The sequence below is a fragment of the Rhinolophus sinicus genome, chromosome 14 (assembly GCF_057876585.1).
Source record: "Rhinolophus sinicus isolate RSI-liver-muscle chromosome 14, RSI-T2T, whole genome shotgun sequence".
NCBI classification, from domain to species: domain Eukaryota; kingdom Metazoa; phylum Chordata; class Mammalia; order Chiroptera; family Rhinolophidae; genus Rhinolophus; species Rhinolophus sinicus.
The window spans coordinates 78,747,622-78,770,732 of record NC_142514.1 but is presented as its reverse complement, the minus strand read 5'-3'; the positions used below and the strand labels follow the sequence as shown (position 1 = coordinate 78,770,732).

The window sequence follows — 23,111 nt, the reverse complement described above, 5'->3', positions numbered from 1 at the left end:
TTTGCCATGTATAATGCGCTTCTGTGTATAACGCGCACCACATTTTTGGCCCAAACTTTCAGGGAAAAAAATCTCCCATTTTAGTTTTTTAATTCAAGTTTTTATTTGTTTACATTTAGGTACTTGTTTCTTTGTATTATAAAAGAACTTTAGCATTTATTTTTTTAACATATTGGGGTATAAGAAATTTTATGTAACAAATAATTACAAAACACAAGAACAGATACAAGGTACAGGAAATTTTATGTACTGGTAACAAATTTACAATATTTATGCAACATAGAAAGCTAAGAACTCTTCATTGTTGCAAGCTCATTGTAAGTTCAACAAAACCAATCATTGTATTCCAGGGTATTATTTTGCATACAGATATTGTTGTTGATTTCTAGAGTTACACTTTTAACTCATGAGCATAACTAAAAGAATTAAAAACATTTATATAGATACGGAATTAGTACTACCCATCTATAAAGCACATCCTTATTATTCCCTCACAAATTGGGGCAAAAAATTGCACATTATACATAGCAAATTACAGTAGTTTCCTTTTCCTGTTGCTTTGTCCTTTGAGAGACTGACAAAGCATTTGTTAATGACCTGTTATTTACCTTAATTACATGATTGTAACAGGGGAGTTTGTACCTTTTTCTATAGCTAGGAATATATTTCCAGGGACTACGAGTCATTGCTGAGCAGCTCTTACTACATCTCCGCTTGAGGAGTTCAGTGCTACTGCCAAGAGCTCGTGCTCGTGTTCATACATTACCTGCACAAAGCTATGGCTGCTTCATTCTGTTACTGCATAAGTGGGGCCATCACAATTATTAAATGTCCCTGAGTAAACGTAAGTTTCAGTTGTGATTTTATACACAAAGGCAAGAAGCTATGTGAAGCAATCATAATTTCTCTTAGATATTACTTAGTGAAAAGTCCCTGAAGTAGTCATGTAACTGCATAGAATATCCATTTGTTTAGTTACATGGGTAAACATTTTGTCATTAAACCTATGTTTGAACCATAACTGCCCCTTCTTTGTTTCAAAAGACTGGCAGCTAATCTAAAACACGGGTGATATTTAACATGCATGTATGTATCTAAATGCCCACATACATTTGTGACTTAAATAGGCGAAATCTTACTCATCTGTGTGCCACAGAGGAGCAACATTTTATCCAAATTTATATCTCTTAAATTTCTTTACCACGCGGCATAGGGGGTGAACGATGGTTTTCCTTTTGGTTTGCCATATTTTAATGGATGATGACTTAATAAATTTGTGTGATAGAAAAGTAGTATATTATGTTCCACCACTTACTGTTGTCCCTTCCCTTTTCTGCAGAGGTACTTGGCTGGAAGAAAACATTTTGGGTAGCTTTCTGAGTCTTCTTTCCCTATATAGATTTTCAATTAAAAAACAAAAACAAAAACAAAAACTGGTTTTACAGTTGTGAGTGAGAAAGGGCAGGTTGAATCAAGGTGAATGAATTTTAAACTGGGCACATCTGCCGCCATCGCTGTTCCTTCAACTGAGTGCTGCACGTCAGGGTCTCTGTCTGTGAGAGAAAAATCTCGGTGCTTGGTGTCCTCGCATGACATGGAGGTTTGCATATAGACCCATTTAATATGGACCTCTTGTTTACATAGTTTGCCAAATTTTAGAAGACAATGTTGCCAAACTTTGGAAATATTAATGTTTAAACTGAAAATCTCCACTACAAAAGGAACTTTCTTCCTCCGCATCAGTACTTGGATTATAATTGCAGCCAGTGGTTTACCTGTTCCAGTGTCAACTGCCATGTGCTCTGCTTCAAGGGGGAATGAGTCTTCTGTGAATTTTTTGTACATAAGTATTTGTTACAAATATTTTTAAAATCGCTTTCTATTTCTCTTACTTGTGCATACCTTGGCTGAGGTTACAGAAAAATAGTGCAAACCTTATTTACTTACTAGTGACTAAAGATTTTTTTCTTTTTCTTTCTTTTTTTTCAGTGTGTGTGTATGGGAAAGGTAGGGGTGGATTATGTCGAACGGTTAGTTTTTCTTCTGCATGAAACATATTGTGAGAATTTTAGAAAACTGTATACTGTATGAATAAGAAAATAAAATATTTGAAACTTGAAAAAAGAAATAACTAAATACATGTACTGATGTATTGTGCTTATGGATTGGAAGACTGAATTTTATTAAGATGTTTATTCTCCCCAAATTAATCTGTAGACTCAATACAATCCTAATCAAAATCCCTGTACACTTTGTAGAAAACTGATAGCATGTTTCAAAAATTATGAAAAAGCACAGGAAATCTAAAACAAGCTTTAACAAGAACAAAGTTGGAGGATTCACAGGACTGGATTTCAAGACTTACTGTAAAGCTATAGTAATCAAGACAGTTCAGAGTTGGTGAAAGGATCAATACACAGATCAATGGAAAAGAATGGGAAGCCTAGAAATAGAGCCACAATACAGTCAACTGATGTTTTAAAGGTACAAAAGCAATTCAGTAAAGAAACCATAGTCTTTTCAACAAATGTACTGAAAAATCAGACATTCATATGTTAAAAAATGAATCTCGATCCATATCTCACACCACATACAAAAATTTTCTCAAACAAATCACAGGCCTAGATTAACAAACAAGGTACCTAGCCATTGCACAAATAGAGCTGATTTTTGTTCTTTCTTACTGTTTATTTAAAAAAAAATCTCGTTTAGTTTGAAGCAGTGATTATGTTTTGCTAATGCAAACCAATAATTCAGAGTAAAAGGACAAAAGTGGAAATGGTGTTTTCTTTTTTTTTTCATGTACATTATGATGGGATGTGCTACAATGCGATTGTTCATCAATTCTTATGCATTAGAGAGAGATGATTGTACATTTGTTTCCAAACAACGTTTTCAATGAAGATACTTTTTCCCTACAAGAATAGATTTATGTTTTCATTTCTCAAGTAGGAATAATATCTTGAATCCACTCATGCAATTTTTATGCTTTTGAATTTGTTTTTACTTTTTGTGACTATATATAGACATTTCTTTCCTCCTTTAGACAAATATTCATCTCTAAAATAGTGTATACTTCTCTTACAAGAGGAAGCTAGACAGTAGCTTAAGTATTTTTCAGAAGTTCAAAAGTGATTTTAAATCTAAAAGGGGAAATATTTTCTTTTGGCTTCTTTGGAATAATTAATCTGTTTAAGGTCTATTTTATTATAAATTTTTTTCTAAAAAGCTGTTTTTGTAGTTTTTAATAATTTTGAAAGACAGGTACAAATGATAAGTAAGTATTGGCACTCAAATAGAATTTTGTTTAGTTATTCTTTGGAAAATGATAGAAGTGGGTATTACAAACATTCTTTTCTTTTAGTGACTATATGAAGATGACTTTAGATCTAAGGGAACATTTCATACATTAGATTTGTACAGGTATGTCTAGGATGTGTAATGATTAATTCCTTTGTTGAAAAAGAAATTGAGGTACAAGTTACATGTAGTAAAATTTACACTGATTAGACTATTATTTCAATTTTAACAAAACATACAGTTGTGCAACTACTTTTGAGATCAAAATATTGATCTAATACTTTCATCAGCCCAATATTTTACCTTGAGCATCAGGTCTGTAGTCAGACACTCTTCCTACTTCCACACTGTGGCAACTACTGATGTATTTTAATTCCCTGTAGTTTTGATTTTTCCAGAATGTCATGTAAATTTTCTTTTAAACTTTTATTTATTTTAAGTGTGTTTTTCCAGGACCCATCAGCTCCAAGTCAAGCAGTTGTTTCAATCTAGTTGTGGGGGCGCAGCTCACTGGCCCATGTGGGAATCCACTGGGCAACCTTGGTGTCATGAGCACTGTGCGCTAACCAACTGAGCCAACCAACCGCCCCAAGTAAATTTTTAATATAGCATGTAGTGTTTTGAATCTGGCTTATTCTACTTAGCATAATGCATTTCAGAGCAATTAATTTTTGTGTATATCAAAAATTAGTTCCTTTTTATAGCTGAGCTATTGTACTGTTTGTTTATCCATTCACCAGTGAAGGAATACTTGGGTTGTTTCTAATTTTTGGCAATTGTGAATAAAGCTGCTATTGACATTTGGTGTGAACATTGATGTTCATTTTGCTTTAATAAATACCTAAAAGTTAGACTGCAAGGTCATGTGGTAAGTATGTATTAAACTTTATAATAAACTCAAACTATTTTCCAAAGTTTCTCATGCTTCTTTGTATTCTCACAAATAATGTAAGTGTTCTGACTAGCAGTTGGTGGTCGTCAGGTTTTTGTTTTCTGTTTTCTATTTTAGCCATTGTCATAGGTATGGAGTAGTCATTCCAACTTGCTCCTCTTTTTATAGCATTTCCCTAATGACATTGATAATCTTTTCATGGGTTTATTTGTCACCATAGATGTTCATTGGTGAAATATCTGTTCAGATCTTTTGCCCATTTTTTAAATAGGTTGTTCTACTGAGTTTGGAGAGTTCATTACTCAGGGTATAAATCCTTTATTAGATATGTATTTTGGAAATATTTTTCTCCCTTTCTCTGATTTATCTTAACAACGTATTTTGAAGAGAATTGTTCTTTTAATGACATTTGGTATATTGGGGTTTTCATTCCTTTTATGGTTGATGCTTTTGGTGTAGTATCAAAGACATTTTAGCCTGACCCAAGATCACAGAGATTTTCCCCATGTATTTTCTTGTAGATGCTTTACAGTTTTAGGTTTTAATGACTGTGCAGGACTAATCAGTGATGGAGAAGAAGTCAACACAAAGGAACTAAAATTGATGGGAGGCCATGAAGAACTGGTCATGGGTAGAGTGATTCTTGGTAATACTGGTACTTTCATTTCCTAAAACACAGTATGTTTTATAATGATGTAATTCATCTTTCTTCTAAAGGCCACTCTACACAACAACTATGGATATACCTTCTCCAAAATTCATCAAGCACACCATACACTGGGCTTTAAAACAAGTCTCAATGCGTTCTCAAACATTAAAACATTAAACAGGGATCACAATAATGCACGGATCACATGAGAAATCAGAAAGGACATCAGATGAAACATAAAACTACTACCCAAATCTTATGAAACATGATAAAGGAGAATTTCTTTGTAGTCTGGGAAGAGGCAAAGGTTTCTTAGGACACAAGGAACAGTAAAAATACTGGGGGGGGGAAACCATAAAATTCAGACTTTGTAAAATTTAGAATCTCTCCTGATCATAAGATAATATTATGAAATGAAAGGTAGGCCAGACTAGGAGAAAAATATTTGTAAGTCCTGTTATCAGACAAAGTATATGTGCCTAGAATTTATAAACAGCTCCTATAACTCTATAATAAAAAGATACCCCAAATTTTTAAAGGCCAAATATTCTGAAGACAGACCTCACAATGGAGGACATGCACGTGGCCAAGAAGCACATAAACAAGAACACATTACTAGTCATGAGGGAAACGCACAGTAAAATTACAATGACACAGCAGCATACACAAAGCAGAATGGCTACAATTTAAAAGAGCACAACCAACTACTAGTAAGGATGTAGAGTGACGGAAAGGTTCACACAATGTTGGAGGGACTTTAAACTACTATTCTCACCTCCACTTGTAGGTATTTACCCAAGATAAATAAACATATGTCTCCAAACAGGTACAAGAATGTTCACAGCAGCTTTTCATAAGAGCCAGGCAGAAAACACTACACACTGAGTAACTGTACTGATATGAATGTTTAAAGCAAGCAAAATCAATAAATGGTGGGAAAAATGAGAATACTGACTGCCCTGGGGCAGGAGACTATAAGTATTGACTGGGAAGGAGCATGAGTGAATTTTCTGCAGGACTGGAAATGTTCCACACCTCGGTAAGCTTTGGGTTACACAGGTGTAAACATCTGTCCAATTCATTCAGTGGTACACCTAAGAGTTTTACATTTCACTACATGTAAATTATTCTTGCTAAATTAAAAACAACACACACTTAACTCTAGTTTGAGCAATGCATGCTAGAGTATTTGGGGATAAAGTGTATTCATGTCTGAAACTTAGTTTGCAATGCACCCAAAACATAATAGGATGGATATTTATTTGATAAAGCAAATACAACAACATATCAGAATGTTAGTTTTGGGAATATGTGTGTCCATTGCACCATTCTTTTAACATTTCTTCTGTGTGAAACTTATCATCAAATATGGGGGGGGGGGCGGAGTCACAAAAGATACATTTGGGAATTTCTGTAGGGATGTTTCTTCCCATCTCCAAACCCCTAGCCTTATTTATTCCCTTAGACCTTTATAACACCTGGACACATAAACTGAACAATCTATTTCTCACGCCTACTCCTTAAGCTCGGACATACTGCTTCTTTATATATTGACCATGAATCAACTCTAAGTTTGATTCCTAATCACCACAAAGTTGACATGGTTCATCAGCAGTGGGTCCCACAAATCTGGGAAAAAGGAAGCCAAGCACTGTAATCGGGTGCTTACAGACACCTCAAGTTGAACACAACCACCATCAAATATGAGACTTCCTATATGTTAATTTTATAATACCTTTACTTGGGTTATTTCACATGAGGTAGATAATCTTGCTGTGGATGAGAAAACTGAGGCATAAAAATATATGGCCTAATATCACTTAGCTATTAAATAGCAGACAGCCTATAGACACAAGCTAAATATACTCAGTATTCATATCACCATTTTAAAGAGAAGCAAGTTAATATAAAAAGAGGTTATTTTTACCAAGATCACTCATGCCACTAAGTGGCAGGACTATACCAGACATGATAATATCAAGCACTGAATCTCCGGAACCCAGTCTTACCATATATACCTATCTGTTCTGTATCCATGAACTTTTTCATATAAAAACGAGATTGATATCACAGCAGAGGCAAAATGACAATGTTTAGTGACCAACACTTAATCCCTACAGAGGGAGGGAGGGGCCCAAATAAGAGAGGAGATAACAGAGAGGTTTGGGGGGTTAGATTTTCATAAAGCTCCTAACAGTTACTATACCAGGCAGTAAGAACAAAATAATTAAGAATCATTTGACCACCACCACTCTCCCCAAATCTCTCAAAATAGAAAAATCAGACTGACCACAAATCTGTGAAATGGCTAAAATGGAGCTACAGGTATCAGCCTGAAATAATTATATCTTTAAAAATTGAACATGAAGGGTAATAGGCAAAATTTACAAATCTATCATTAGGCAAACAACAAACCAAGCTAATAGTTTTCTCATATAGAGGTAAACTTTAAGGAGCTAGGGTCACCAATTTTATGGACAAATAGAAAAACTCCTCTAAAGAACAAGCTGATGCTACATTAATCGATACTAATTTCCTTATGTAAACAAGGTAAGACAAATAACCTATTTCATAGATATAAATATGTCTACATAAAGAGATTTAATGATAAAAGAAAAGCGATTTGATAAGAAAACTACAAAAATTTATACAAGTTATAATCAACAGCATTTAGAACATTTTCTGTCAAGATGTTACAATACAGTGATATATTCCCTCCCTTTGCAACACTCGAGCCCAGCAACAAGTAGAAACTAAGGATAAAACAGACCCTCAAGACCAGTAACTGAGCCAAGGCCTCCACATAAATATCACAAGAGGGCCCTATGGTAGAAAGTCCAAACTGCCAAACCAATCATGACTCTGTTCAGTCAGAGTCCCAATAACAAAGGTGCTAAATAGAGAAAGAGGAGATGAAGAAATGGAAAAACAAAGACCCCCAACACTAAATAAGCCAGCAAAGGAAAATACCAATAGATATGAAGAAAATCAGTATTAATGCATGCCACAATTTCAATCTAAACATGATTTTACCTTCAACAGAAACTGTTACAAGATCTCCTATGTAATGTCAAAAAATATAATTCTAAAAAACTCACATGTCAATGAGGAAGTCACAAATGAAATTTAATTAGAAACAAATGACAAATAAAAGCACTGTGAACCAAAACTTAAATGACCCAGCTGAGCTGAAGTTGATTTATAAAAGGACTAAAATGAGACCTGTGTTCAGCTCAAAGTAGGGAGAAAACACATACAGCCACCTCTAGAAAGAAATGTTAAATTTAAACTATCTTAAGTTAGTCTGTATCTTTATCGAACTTTTATGTTCAGAACATATAAAGGACGTTTCCTAATAAAAGAAATAACCCGTGAGAAAAAATGGATGAAGAAAGAGAAAACCCAAATGGTGAAGTAACTCACACAAAAAAGTCTCCCCTCCTTAGTAAACAACAAAAAGCAAAATAAAACTCCAATGGCATGCCACTTCACAGACATCACAGTGGCAAAAATTTAGAAATAAACAAAATCAGTACTGGTAAGGATACAGGAACAGCAGACCTATCCATGGTCATGTGGAAGTGGTAAGCTGTAAAACTACCTTGAAGAGCAATGAGGCAACACATGATACATCTGAAGGTGTGTATGACCCCCTATAATCCAATCCCATTCCTAGATAAAGAGCCTACAGAACAGATGGTACCTGTGCCCAGGGAGACGTGCATGGACATTCCCCTCATCATGTACTAGGAATGGACCCAAATGTACCCTGCAGAATGAATTGTGGGAAATCTTCCTACAGGATAAATATGTAACAGTGAAATTCAATAAACCAGAGTTATCTTTCATGACACTGACAAGTTTAATAAATAATATAAACGAAAAGGCAAGTGAGTAGAATCCAAATAACATTAACTTATTTATAGTCACTTCAGAAATAAGCAAACACTAATTAGGTAATAATATTCTGAAGGTCAAATAGTTTCAGTTGCAATTCTGTTTTTGATGCTAACCATAAATTATAGGTGCTAGGTTAGGTTTTCTGTGTTGTCACAAGGAAAGTGATTTAAAATTTAAAAGCTTGGTAGTTTAATACACACACACACACACACACACACACACACACACACACACATTTGAAGGGACTGTTTCATGGCAGGTTAGTCTTGTGCTGGGTCAGCCCAAAGCCCATCGCTCTAGACTTCCCCTCACCACCACAGCACACAAAGGCTTTTAATAAATATCAGGAGTATTAATTATATAACCCTACCTTCTCCTGTGGAGGTTTAGTTGCCACAAACCACGTTCTTTTCCATTTCATCTTGTTACCTCCAGAAGGTAAACCATTGGCTGCAGACATACTTAAGATTGGATAAGAAACACCACTATGGGAGGAAAAAAAAAAGAAGGAAGGAAAGAAGGAAGGGAGGGAAATTAAGGCAACTGATATTACTCTGGTCCATAATCTGTTAATTGATTACCTAAAAATTAGAGAACTACTAACAAGAAAATAAAGGTAGAGCTGAATGTGATTTTAAAAGCTGAGATTTCTTTGTATAAAAAATTTCTATTTTTCAACCTTACTTGATCTTCAACAAGGCTTATGTGACTCAAATATAGACCTTACAAATTCAATAGAATGTTTAGCTATAAAGATGACATTACCTTTCTTGTTGTTCTCTATTTTGTCCTGGCGTCATATTTTTTTCATTTCCAGTCTAGAAAAAATGAGCACACCATGTTTAAATGCTTGCTTATTTGTTTTCATTTCCATCACAACACCTTTCTCTCTGTGAGATTTACTATTTGGAATCAGGTTCTCAGTTAATGAACCCTAAAATTGGCAACTTATACCCTGCTTTTTGAATTGTACACAAGAGTAAGAATGTAATTATATACGCATAAAATGCCACTGAGAACAATTGTACTTTAAATAAAATGGTAGTATGGAAACATATTACATTACTAACCACAAAAATATTTTTACTTATTTCTTCTTATGGTCTATTAAACATACAAACAAATTGAGAAACATATTCCTTTTGAAATGATTCCCTGAAACTGAGGAGTTACTCCATGAAAAGGAATCAGGATTTCTTAGAGAAATAAGTGATTGATAATAGGGCTAAGGCCAGAAATTTTCAAGATGGGCCTGGATTACTTTACTCAGTATAATACTAAAAGGCAATTAAATGCTCAAAAGAATAACGGGTAAATATCAAAAGGACATGGAAGCGAGTCAGAAGACTAATATGGGACAATATGAGCATCAAAACAAACAATGCTAATGAAGGATTTAACCTATTGATGTAAAAATTCATGTTGACATGAATAATAAACACATAATTACAGAAAAGAAAGTTTGTCCTACAGTAGAAAGCCAACTAATGTAGAAAGAACAAAGAATTAGAAAGTCACCCCTCAGCAATGAACTAATAATAGATTCAGGTAAAAATCATCAATAATGGTAACACAAGTAGGTGAAAAGGACATTTATCCCTTCAAACTGATCTCCCCACAAGATAGTTACTAATAATAAAAGGTAAAATATAGTCAGTTTACAGTGGACAAATCCCACTGACACCACCTTTGATAACGATCACACTGCCACAAATGGGATGAACTGACAGCATGTGCCTCCTGATACACTGAGAAGAGCTCAGCATCCATTCTGGGGTATTAATACCGAAAGTACACAACTGGAATCTAATCCGGAGGAACATCACACATCCCCAAATCGCAGGACATGCTACACCGTAACTCGTACTCTTAAGCAGTATGTATGCTGTGAAATATCAAAATAAAAAACAAACCCCCACAAAAACTCTAAGGAACTGTTGTAGACTAAAACATCATCTTTGATTCTATTTTTTTTTTTTTTTTTTTTTGCATCACTAGCAACATCTAAAGAAAACCTATAGATTAGATAATAGTATTGTACCAACATTAACTTTCCGGCTTTAGTAATTATTAGGCACTTATATAAGGATTTCCTTGTTGGTAGAAAACATGCAGAAAAAGATAAAGCAAATGCAGTAAAATGCGGATTTCTTAAAATCTGTCTTACAACTCTGTAGTCCAAAATCATGTTCAAAATATTTTTTAAAGTTTGATAAAGCAAATATGACGAAATGGTAATCATGACAGTTGAATCAAGATAAGAGTAATGGGTAAATATCATACTATTCTTTTAACTTTACTTTGAAACATTTCAAGAAATGGCCTGTTATGAAGATCAAATCAGATTAACTATATATAAGTAAAGGCGAAAATAGTCAGATGCTATTTAAATAAAAGAAATGCACTTTAAATGACACAAGAAAACAGACAAACCCAGATATGGGGCATTATATAAGACAACTGGCCTGGTCTCTTCAAAAACAAATGTGTCCAGGAATTCCACTCCTAGGTACAGACCCCAAGAGAAATGACAATGTATGTTCACCAACACAACAACAACAACAAAATCAACTTGTGCAGAAAAGTTCATAGCAGGACTATTCAATAGTACAAAAGTGAAAATAACACAAATGTCTATCTCCTCATGAATGGATAAGCACAATCTGGCACATCCAAACAAATATTATTCAGCCATAAAAAGGAATGAAGTTCTCATACTTGCTATGACATGGATGAACCTTGAAACCATTATGCTAAGTGAAATAAGCCTGTCGCAAAGAATCCCATATTTTAAGAAGCCATTTATATGAAATGTCCCAAATAAGCACATCTACAGAGACAGGTCAGTGGTTGCCTAGGTCTGGAGGGGTAGGAGTGAGGGATCATTACTAAAGGGTATGGATTTTTGGGGGATCCGGAAAATAGAGATGGAAATGTTCTAAAACTGACTGTTGTGATGGCTGAACAACTCTGTGAATACACTAAAACCACAGAACTATACACTTCAAATAGGTAATTTTTTGGAATATGAATTGTATCCCAATAAATAGGTTATTTAAAAATAAAAACAATGTGGTGAGGGGGAAGTTTTCAGGTCTAGAAAGACAAAACCAAAAGCAACGTGTAAAAATTGTTTTGATTCTGCTTCAAAAACACAGCTATAAACACATCTGAACATGGACGAGATATTAGATAATATTAGGAAGGAACTGGCATTAGTTTCTTACATGTGATAGTACAGAATAAATCACTTAGAAAATGCATGCCAAAGCACTCAGAGATGAACAGATGTGATATCTGAAATTTATTTGTAAATAGTCCAACAACACAAACAAAATACCCAGAGAAAGACAATCTGGAAACACTATTTAATCTAAACAATGAGTGCTAGTGCTTACTAGCAAATGCTAATTTGGGATTTGGTTAAGGTGCCAGCCATTTTAAAGCCATACCCATTCGTAATCATCAGTAATTCACAAACTGTACACATTGTCTACTTGGTAGACTGCAATGGTACAGTGCTTGTATTTTACATGATTTATTCTTGTTCATTTTAATGGATAACTCGAAGAAAAGTGAAAATAAACACGGAGTCACACTGTGCTTTATTGATTTTTTGTTTTGTCTTTTTAAGTCACCCAATGCAGTCAGAGATGATTGAAAATAAACAGTTCAATTTCCTGATACAGATACAGGCTTTGGGGTCATGAGTCTCTGATCAATAGGATATGGAGAGTCCACCTTATAGGTAAAAAGAAATCAAAGAGAAGATTTTATTTTTATATATATCAGTGGTACTTTGTAAAAATTATTTAACAATAGCTAATATGACCTAGAGACTATGAGTACTTCTTAGAGAAACACTGAGGGGATGCAAGAAACTTGAGTGTTTCTTAGAGAAACACTCAAAGAAATACATAGAGGAAAACTGATAGTAACAGAACCAAGGGGTGTGTGTGTGCATGTACATACACACACACACACACACACACTCACACACATATATAAAATTCGAAACTGGTTTTCATAGATTATTTTATTCCCAACTAAATGACTTTGACACACTTGTGCACACAGTATATTCAAAACTGTTCCACATATTTAAGCATTACAGAATGATTTTTCAAATATAGAAACTAAACATATGCACTAAAGTCTATTTTGCAACATTTTCTACAAATTACTATCTAAATTTTCTGCAGCTGTAAATAAGATACGTTTACACTAGGTAGGAAAATATTTTAATGGCTAAAAATGTGAGCAAATCTCTCTCCAATTTAATGTTCCTCGACTGTGATATAAAAACCAAACCAAAAGTCTTATATTTAAATCTCATTAGTAAAGCACTATTAAGAATTCCAAAGCTTAGCATGAACCATCTTTATTATCAGGTTCACAAGTGTTTTGTCAACGGTCTCTGGCTACACGGAATCACAGCAAAATCCTGTGGATTTAAGATGAGTCTGAAGCCAAGAGCTTCTCCTCTGTCTACAGACTGTAATACTAGGAATATAGGCCTTTCCCTGAGCAGCAGCTGTGCACAGCACTGGTTTCAGGGCAAAGACTCTGAGGGTAACTGGCCTTTCCCTAAATCCTCACCACCAGTGTGATCCTACAACTCGGTGACACAGTCACACAGTCTGTTTTGCAGACTCTTCTGATTACATCTGTGAACCATGAACTACAATGTTGTGTTTTGGCCCTAATGCTTCCTAACAGCCATTAATAATTTATTTTTTTTGGCACTACATGCAACCACTTATAAAAATTTTTATTCATGAGAACATCTATTCTGGCACCATTTTAAAAACTTCTTTTTAAGAAATCAGATATAAAACAGTAGCCTCAGAAAAACAGCTAAGCTAATGGGCTGTATTAATCACATCACAGCAGCTAATAACAAATTGATTCCCTCTTGCCTGATTACAAACGTTTCAGCCATTCCAAAAATTGAGAAGCATCACTACCCCAAGAAACAACTCAATTTTCACTTTCTTAGCTTCATTAGAATTTCGGTAAAAATAATTGTGATATCAATATCTTGAATACAATCCCCACATTAGTTCAGAGAATTGTGATAATTTTAATCAATTACTCTTGGGGAACTTGGTGTTGTAATAAATGCTTCTACACATATGGATCTGGGAATCTGCTTTCCCAAAAGTACACTTAACCAGCCACAAATATAACTAACAAAAAATACACCTTCTTAACCCTGGCTATCAAGCATTTTATTTTTCCCACAGTAACCCTCAAAGACAATTTTAACGAACTAGAATATACTAATAAAAAATGTTATCAAGATATAATCTATATTCTGTTTTTTATTAGCTCTGCTATCTTGGAATAGTATTTTGGGCTGACTGATGGATGATATGCCAATTTGAAATCTATTACACACAACATATGTTTGTTAATGAGAAATGCTTACAAAGATAACTGCATTCAGTGAGTACTTTAGTTCACTGAATGTCTGGTTACTAAACACTTCAAGCCCTGTTTACTACTCTGTTTATTTATCCAAAGGTAACCGTTATGTGTAAAGACTGCTGAGATGCTCAAGATGGAAATGTCAACAAAAAACCTAATAATCCAATTAAAAATGGGCAGAGGACATAAATAGACATTTCTCCAAAGAGGACATATAGATGGCCAACAGACATATGAAAAGATGCTCAACATCACTAATCATCAGAGAAATGCAAATAAAAACCACAGTGAGCTATCCCCTCACACCAGTTAGAATGGCTGTCATCAACAAGACAAATAATAATGAGTCTTGGAAAGGCTGTGGAGAAAAAGGAACCCTCATATACTGTTGGTGGGAATGCAGATTGGTGCAGCCACTATGGAAGGCAGTGTGGAGGTTCCTCAAAAAACGAAGGATAAAATTACCATATGACCCGGCAATCCCTCTTCTGGGTATCTACCCCAAAAATCTAAAAACATTTATCTGTAAAGATTATGTGCTTAGATATCCAATTACAGCTTTATTTACGATGGCCAAGACATGTAAACAACCAAAGTATCCTTCAATAGATGATTGGATTAAGAAGATGTGGTATGTATATATATATATACAATTGTATATATATATATACAATTTTTACGATTGTATATATCGTAAATATACGAAATATATACGAAAATATACGAAATATACGAAATATATACAAAATATACGAAATATACGAAATATATACAAAATATACGAAATATACGAAATATATGAAATATACGAAATATATACGAAAATATACGAAAATATACGATTGTATATATATATATATATATATATATATATATATATATATATATATATATAAAATCAGATACTATTCTACCATAAGATGAAATAGTGCCATTTGCAACAACATGGATGGATCTTGAGATTATTATGCTAAGCAAAATAAATCAGACAGAAAAAGTCGAGAACTATATGATTTCACTGATATGTGGTATGTAGAACTGAAAACAACAAAGGAACAAGACAAACAAACAGAGACAAAAAGTCATAGACACAGACAATATTAATAGTTTAGTGGTTACCAGAGGGCAACGGGGAAGAGGGGTGGTAGATGAGGGTAAACGCGATCAAATATATGGTGATGGAAGGAGAACTGACTCTGGGCAGTGAACAAACAATGTGATATATAGATGATGTATTATAGAATTGTACACCTGAAACATATGTAACTTTACTAACCATTGTCACCCCAATAAACTTTTTTTTAAAAATCCAAAAATACTGAATGAGCATCTATTACATATACAGCATTATGTTAAGTAAGGCGCTCACAAGAGGAATACAAGAAATAAAGTCTTATTTTTCATACATATTCCCTAATAACTATCAGCTAAATTCAGTTTGTGTTTTTGCTGACTTAAAAATAAATAACAAAAATCAAAATTTATGTAAATAAATGCTAAAGAAGTCATGCCTTTTCCTTTTTCACCCCCAAATCTGTGGTGGTATCTATACCAGTCCTATCAAGAGGCTGAAAAATAAAATACTATTACAAGAGATGTAAATTATGAAAAATAGGACTTTCATAACTAATACATAAAAATAAATTATGTAAAAAATTTAAAAATCAACTTACAGAATTCAGTGGAGAAAAAACAACAGATGGAATTCTTTTTGCATCCTGTTAATATTGAAATGATAACAAAATTAAGATTTGCCACTAAACTCAAATTTTAGGACACTGTTGCATTTAATTGTAATTTTAAAAATTTACCAATAAAGGGCTTGACATTTCCTCTAAACACTGCAATAATATTCTCCGAATAGTTGAACTAGTCACACCACACGATTGTGCATTGAGTTGTTGAGCTTCCATCTCTGTTCTTAATGGTGCCTAGAAAGTAAACCTTGTATTATCTGTTGGAACTGTGAACCCTAAAGCACATTTTTCAGACAAGGAAAGTATTTACAAAATAGAATGGGTGTCTGAAGTGAAACAGGATGAATGTGTTAACAGCAACTTCTCTCTGGCTAGTGTCAATTATATATTCAACCTTTTTGCTTTGCGGCTTTATTGAAAATCCACCTATCTAGATGAGAAATCACTTTTACGATCATCAAAACATGATAAGACAGCATGTACCACTCTACAGATCTGCTAGCTATTAGTATGCTAAATGGGAAAAACTGAGATAACTGGTAGAACATTCTAGCATTACCTTGATCTGCTTATCCCTGATAGTTAAATCAAAGAACACTGGATTAAGAAGAACAGTATTAAAATATTAGTTATTCCAGGTTTTAAATAGTATTTAATTACAGTAAATTCCAAGATAACTAAACAAAGAGACTGTAGACTACTGCAATGGAAATTAAAAATTTTAAGTGGGCTTGTTTCACAAATTTTAATAGAAAAACATTTAAATTACAGGCTCTTTCTTAATAGATGGCTTTTTAGATTTCTTAAAATTGGAGTTAGAGATAAAAACTTGTAAAGACTAGATAAGTACCCTTTAATAGACCAACAATGTTTACAAATTCTAATAAAAGCACTTCCTTTTCTCAAAAATGCATTACAACATTTCAATAACCAAGTGACTACCATGAGTCAAAGTAGTTTGGGAACGCTCACTATCAAAAAGATACATTATGATAATCAAATTACAAACCCAGTTTCTATAAATAGCTGATAACATCTGAAAAATTGAACCGTAATAACTATGTTAAATAATGTTTCCGTCTCTGAATCCAAACATTCATTATATTTTCAGAGTAGCTGCGATATTCTATATTAGTTTTATTAACTCTTTCACTGTGTTGATTTCAAGGTGTTTTTTTTTTCCAAAATGTGTCAGAAATCCACACACACACAAAGTTGATATTTTGACTACTTTATGCAATTAATAACAATTTGAGCTGCTTTGTACATAAATATTATTTTTATGTATAAAAATTTCGGATATATTCATTTGGATATAAATGAACATAGTGGCAAAAGGGTTAAGAATTTGGTGCCCCTTTAAGGTTGCTGCTCAGACCAGAGCCTTTGACTAACATGAGGCAACATCAAAATCCTCTAGGGAGTCTGTCCTGTCACTGGATTCTACTGGCCACGGGCCTCTCAGGGCCTCACTTTACAATTCTGTAAAATGGAAATGGGTTAAAGAACCTTTAATACACCTTCCCACTCTAACACCCTAGAAAAGAAAGAAAAAGTGTAGATTTATCCCGAATGTCAACAATACACATCTGGAAGCCTGTGTTGAGAATGATTCTTACGGTATCTAACAACTCAGTAATAAAAAGTATAGGGTTTGATTCCCTAAACGTTTTTTGTATCCCCGTGGCAATACGGTGCTTACCAATTTGTGCTTTCTAATCCCTTCACCTTCTGCTTCATCCCCGCGCCACCCCCCCCATTTAGCAACCCTCAGTTTATGGAATTGCAACAGCTATGTATGATGTCAGAGGGGTAGTAGATAAGGGGAGGGGGTTATCACTATGTAATGGGTGTAAATTCTAAGTATTACATTGTTTGGTACACCTGAAACTAATAAAAAAAAGTATAGAGTTTGATATACAAAATACAGGAGGAAGTAGCAGAAATAGACTCTTAACTTAGGATAAGCCTAAGAATCATGGACTTGCATCATTGTCTACTAACATGCTGAACTATTTTAAGTTTAAATAAATAAATAAAAAGTGTTATAACCCATTTTAAGCTTTAGAAAATGCTGCCTGTGTGACTCCAAGATCCAGTTAACATTTTCTGAAATAAAATATTGCCCTTCTGAACACACTCAGAAATAAGACTCAAATTACTGTTAACTATTTGAAAGCATCCTCTATTCAGGAAAACAAGAAACTATTGAAAGAGAAGGCAAATTTTCAAATATACTTTTTTCTATGCAATTTCTATCTCTGTCATAGATTGTCATCTTTATACAATTTCCCTAATCAAAAGCCCGCCGGCTTAAAAATGTTATTACTCTTCCATCTTTTAAATGTCAAAATCTGGAATGTAAGCACCATAGCAACAAAAAAAAACACAGAATTTTTATGACCTTGAAGAAAATATTAGGACAAAACAGAATGTTGCAATTTATCTTAAATTGGCTTGTTTAAAAAGCTAGCAAATTCCAATTGTTCGCTGCTAATGTATGTATGTAAACATAACTCATTTTTTTATATTGACTTTGCTAAACCAAATTATAATTCTTCTTGTAGTTTATTCACATTTTCTCTGTAGATCAGCACATTGTCTGACTAGGAATAATTTCATTTCTTCCTTCCCAATATGTATACCCTATGTTTCTTTTTTGTGGCATTAGCTAGGACCTGCAGTACATTTAACAGCAACAGTGAGGGCAGTCATCCTTGTTCTCTTTCTAATCATAGTCAGTCTTTCACTATTAGTATGATTCTAGCTGAAGATTTTCCATAGATACGATTTATCACATCCAGGAGGTTCCATCTGTTCCTACATTTGCTGAAAATTTTCATTGTGAATGGATGTTGGATTTTGTCAAATGTGTTTTATGCATCTGTGGAGATGTTCATGCAGTTTCTATTCTTTATTTACTGGGTAGATAACATTAATTTTCAAATGCTGAACCAATCTTACATACACATTCCATGTGACCATGATGTAATACACTTTTTATATATGCTGGGTTCAATTTGCAAATATTTGTTGAGAAGGTTTGTGTCTGTAATTCATGAGAAATACTGGTCTGTAGCTTTCTTATAATGTGTTTGGTTTTAGTCGTCAGGGTAATGTTGGTTCCTGAATGTTCTGGGAAGTATATAGATAAGTTTGTGGAGAATTGGTATTATTACTTTCCTAAAGGTTTGGTAGAACCTCCAGGATAGTTATCTGGGTCTGAAGTTTTCTTCACTGAAAGGAATTTTTACTACAAATTCAATTCATTGAGTAGGCTACTTATAGGTATAAAACTAACAAAATATGTCCAACACCTGTGACTATTTCAAAACATTGGTAGAAATTTACAAAGACCTAAATATGAAGGTCTGCCAATTAAGCTTGCGAACTTGCCACTGTGCACTTACACTGGCAGCACTGTACAAACAGCTCAGTAAGGTTTCTCATCCTTAGTATATTAGTGTCTCACAGCTGTGTTCATGTCGACTTGTGGCGGTGTCTTTCTGAGTGGCGTTCATTATTGTTGTTGGGTGTTTTTACGTGCCATCACAAGAATGTCTGAGCTCGGGCCAGCCCGGTGGCTCGAGCTCCGTGCTCCTAACTCCGAAGGCTGCCGGTTTGATTCCCACATGGGCCAGTGGGCTCTCAAACACAAGGTTGTTGGTTCAACATCTCGAGTCCCGCAAGGGATGGTGGGCTCCGCCCCCTGCAACTAAGATTGAACACGGCACCTTGAGCTGAGCTGCCGCTGAGCTCCCTTGGCGCAGTTAATTGGAGTGCGTCCTCTCAATGACAAGGTTGCCGGTTCGACTCCCACAAGGGATGGTGAGCTGTGTCACCCCTGCAACTAGCAACGGCAACTGGACCTGGAGCTGAGCTGCACCCTCCACAACTAAGATTGAAAGGACAACAACTTGACTTGGAAGAAAGTCCTGGAAGTACATACTGTTCCCCAATAAAGTCTTGTTCCCTTTCCCCCAATAAAAAAACCTTAAAAAAAAAAAAAAAGAGAATGTCTGAGCTTGAATTAGAGCAATGAACAAGCATTAAATTTCTTGTTAAACTTGGCAGGAGTGGAAGTGAAATCAAGGACATGTTAGTCCAAGTTTACGGGGACAATACCATGAAGAAAATGGCAGTGTACAAATGGATTAAATATTTTCCTGAGGGGAGAGAATGTGTCACTGATGAAGAGATGTCAGGGCGGCCAGTAATGAGCAGAACTGAAGAAAATATTGAAAAAATTCATTGAAATGTGTGTCAAAGTCATCGGCTGACTGAGAAGCATAGCAGGCCAAGAAAACATCAATAGAAAAACAGTTAGGAAAATATTAACTGAAAATCTTGGCATGAGGAAGGTGTGTAGAAAATTGGTTCCAAAGGAGCTCACCAATAAACAAAACCAAAGGAGAGTTGAAGTTTGCCAAGACCATTTGGGGAGGCAAGATGATGCTTTGGGTTGTGTTATCACTGATGATGAAACATGGGTGTACCAATATGACCCTGAAACAGCATTAAAGTGCACAATGGAAGCCAGCCAATTCTCCACAACCAAGAAAGGTTGTCAGTCCAAATCAAGAGTCAAAACAATGTTGCTAACCTTTTTGGATATCAGAGGGATTATTAATTATGAATTCATACCAACTGGACAAACAGTTAACCAAGTTCACTATTTGGAAGTGCTGAAAAGACTGCATGAAAAAGTTAGATAAAAATGACCTGAACTTTTCACCAACAATTCATGGCTCTTGCATCACGACAATGCACCAGCTCACACGGCACTGTCTGTGAGGGAGTCTTTAGCCAGTAAACAAATAACTGTATTGGAACACCCTCCCTACTCACCTGATCTGGCCCCCAATGACTTCTTTCTTTACTCGAAGGTAAAGGAAATATTGAAAGGAAGACATTTTGATGACATTCAGGATATCAAGGGTAAGATGATGACAGCTCTGATGGCCATTCAAGAAAAAGAGTTCCAAAATTGCTTTGAAGGGTGGACTAGGCACTAGCATAGGTGCATAGCTTACTAGGGGAGCATTTGGAAGGTGACTGTAGTGATATTCAGCAATGAGGTATGTGACACTTTTTCTAGGATGAGTTCACAAAGTTAGTTGTCATACCTTATAAGTGGAGAGACATACTGACTTTATGGATCAGAAATCAATTTTGTTAAGATGTTTATTTTCCCTGAATTGATCTTTTACTCGGTACAATCCCAATCAAACTCCCTGTAGACTTTGTAGAAAACAGATAGGGAGATTCTAAAATTATGAAAATGGAAAGGAACTAGAAAAGCCAAAACAACTTGAATAAGAACAAAGTTGGAGGATTCACAGGACCTGATTTCAAGATTTACTGTAAAGCTATAGTAATCAAGACAGTTCAGAGTTGGCGAAAGGATCAATACACAGATCAGAATAGGGAGTCCAGAAATAGAGCCACAATACAGTCAACTGATGTTTTAAAGGTGCAAAGGCAATTCAATAAAGAATGTATAGTTTTTTCAGCAAACGATACTAGAAACATTGGACATTCATATGTTAAGAAAAATAAATCTGGATCCATACCTCATACCACATAGAAACATTATCTCAGAGGAATCATAGGCCTAAATTAAAACCTAAAAGTGTAAAGCTTCTACAAGAAAACACAGGAGAAAATCTCTGTGACCGCGGGTCAGGCTAAAATATCTTCGATATTACACCAAAAACATCAACCATAAAAGAAAAATAACAATACACCCAATGTCATCAAAAGAACAATTCTCTTCAAAAGACATTGTTAAGATAAGCCAGAGAATTGGGGACAAACATTTCCAAAACATGTATCTAGAAAAGGACTTATACCATGAGTAATGAACTCTCAAAACTCAACAAGAGAAGAATCCTATTTAAAAAATGGGCAAAAGAGCTGAACAGATATTAGGTTGGTGCAAAATTATTTGCAATTTAAAAGGTTAAAAATAATTGCAAAATAGCAATTAGTTTTGTACCAACCTAATATTTCACCAGAGAACATCTACTGATGACAAATAAGCCCATGAAAAGATTCTCAATGTCATTAGGGAAATGCATATAAAAACAAGAACAAATTGGAAAGGTTACTCCGTATCTATGACAATGGCTAAAATAAAAAACAGAAGACAAAAACTGACTACCACCAGCTGCTGGTCAGAACACTTACATTACTGATGAGACTACAGAGAAGCACAAGAAACTTTGGAAGACACTTTGGGAGTTTATTGTAAAGTTTAATGTGTATTTACCACATGACCTTGAAGTCTAACTTCTAGGTACTTATCAAAACAAAATGAAAATCAATGTTCACACCAAATGTCAATAGCATCTTTATTCACAATTGCCAAAAAGTGAAAACAACCCGAGTATCCCTTCACTGGTGAATGGATAAACAAACACCATGTTTTCTCTAAAATACGACCTGGCTGGACAATCAGCATTAATGCATTTTTTGGAGCAAAAATTAATATAAGACCTGGTCTTATATTATATTATATTAGATAAGTCCGGGTCTTATATTATAGTAAAAATAAAACCGGGTCTTATATTAATTTTTGCTCCAAAGGACGCATTAGAGCTGATTGTCTGGCTAGATCTTATTTTCAGGGAAACATAACAGTATTATAGCTCAGCTATAAAAAGGAACTAGCTATTAATATATGTAAAATATGTTATGCTATGTAAAATAAGCCAGATTTAAAAGACGATATATTATATTATTAAATTTATATGACATTCTGGAAAAATGAAAACTACAGGGAAATAAAACACATCAGTGCTTACCACAGGGTGAAAGTAGGAAGTATCTGATTGCAGAGATGCTCAAGGTAAAATTTTGGGGTGATGAAAATGTTTGTTCAATATTTTGATTGCAAAAGTGGTTACATAACTGTATGTGTTTTGTTAAAAGTGAAATACTTTAATAAGGGTAGATTTTACCACATGTGATTTGTATCTGAATTTCCTTTTTAAAAGGGAATTAATAAAAAAATTAAAAAAGGAATTAATCATCACACATCCTGAACATACACACACACGCACAAATCTAATGCGCAAAATGTTCACTTTAATCTAAAATTATGTTCATATAAATATAGTCCCTAAAAGAGAAGAATGTTTATAATACCCACTTCTATCATTTTCCAAAGAATAACTAAACAAAATTCTATTTCAATGCCAATAGTTACTCATCAACTATTAAAAAAAAAAAAAAAAAGGTT

The 23,111-nt window shown here is 34.4% G+C and overlaps 1 protein-coding gene across 1 annotated transcript in view; it reads right to left on the bottom strand.

Annotated features, from left to right (window-relative positions):
- LOC148755751 (nuclear pore complex protein Nup153-like) overlaps nucleotides 1-23,111 on the bottom strand; it is a 78,145-nt gene that overhangs the window by 34,547 nt on the left and 20,487 nt on the right. Inside the window, exons 5-8 of the mRNA XM_088791366.1 lie at nucleotides 15,983-16,102; nucleotides 15,845-15,889; nucleotides 9,507-9,559; nucleotides 9,112-9,226 (exon numbers count right to left, since the gene is read on the bottom strand). Of these exons, the coding sequence (XP_088647492.1) occupies nucleotides 9,112-9,226; nucleotides 9,507-9,559; nucleotides 15,845-15,889; nucleotides 15,983-16,102 (333 nt within the window). The remainder of the gene's footprint in view (nucleotides 1-9,111; nucleotides 9,227-9,506; nucleotides 9,560-15,844; nucleotides 15,890-15,982; nucleotides 16,103-23,111) is intronic.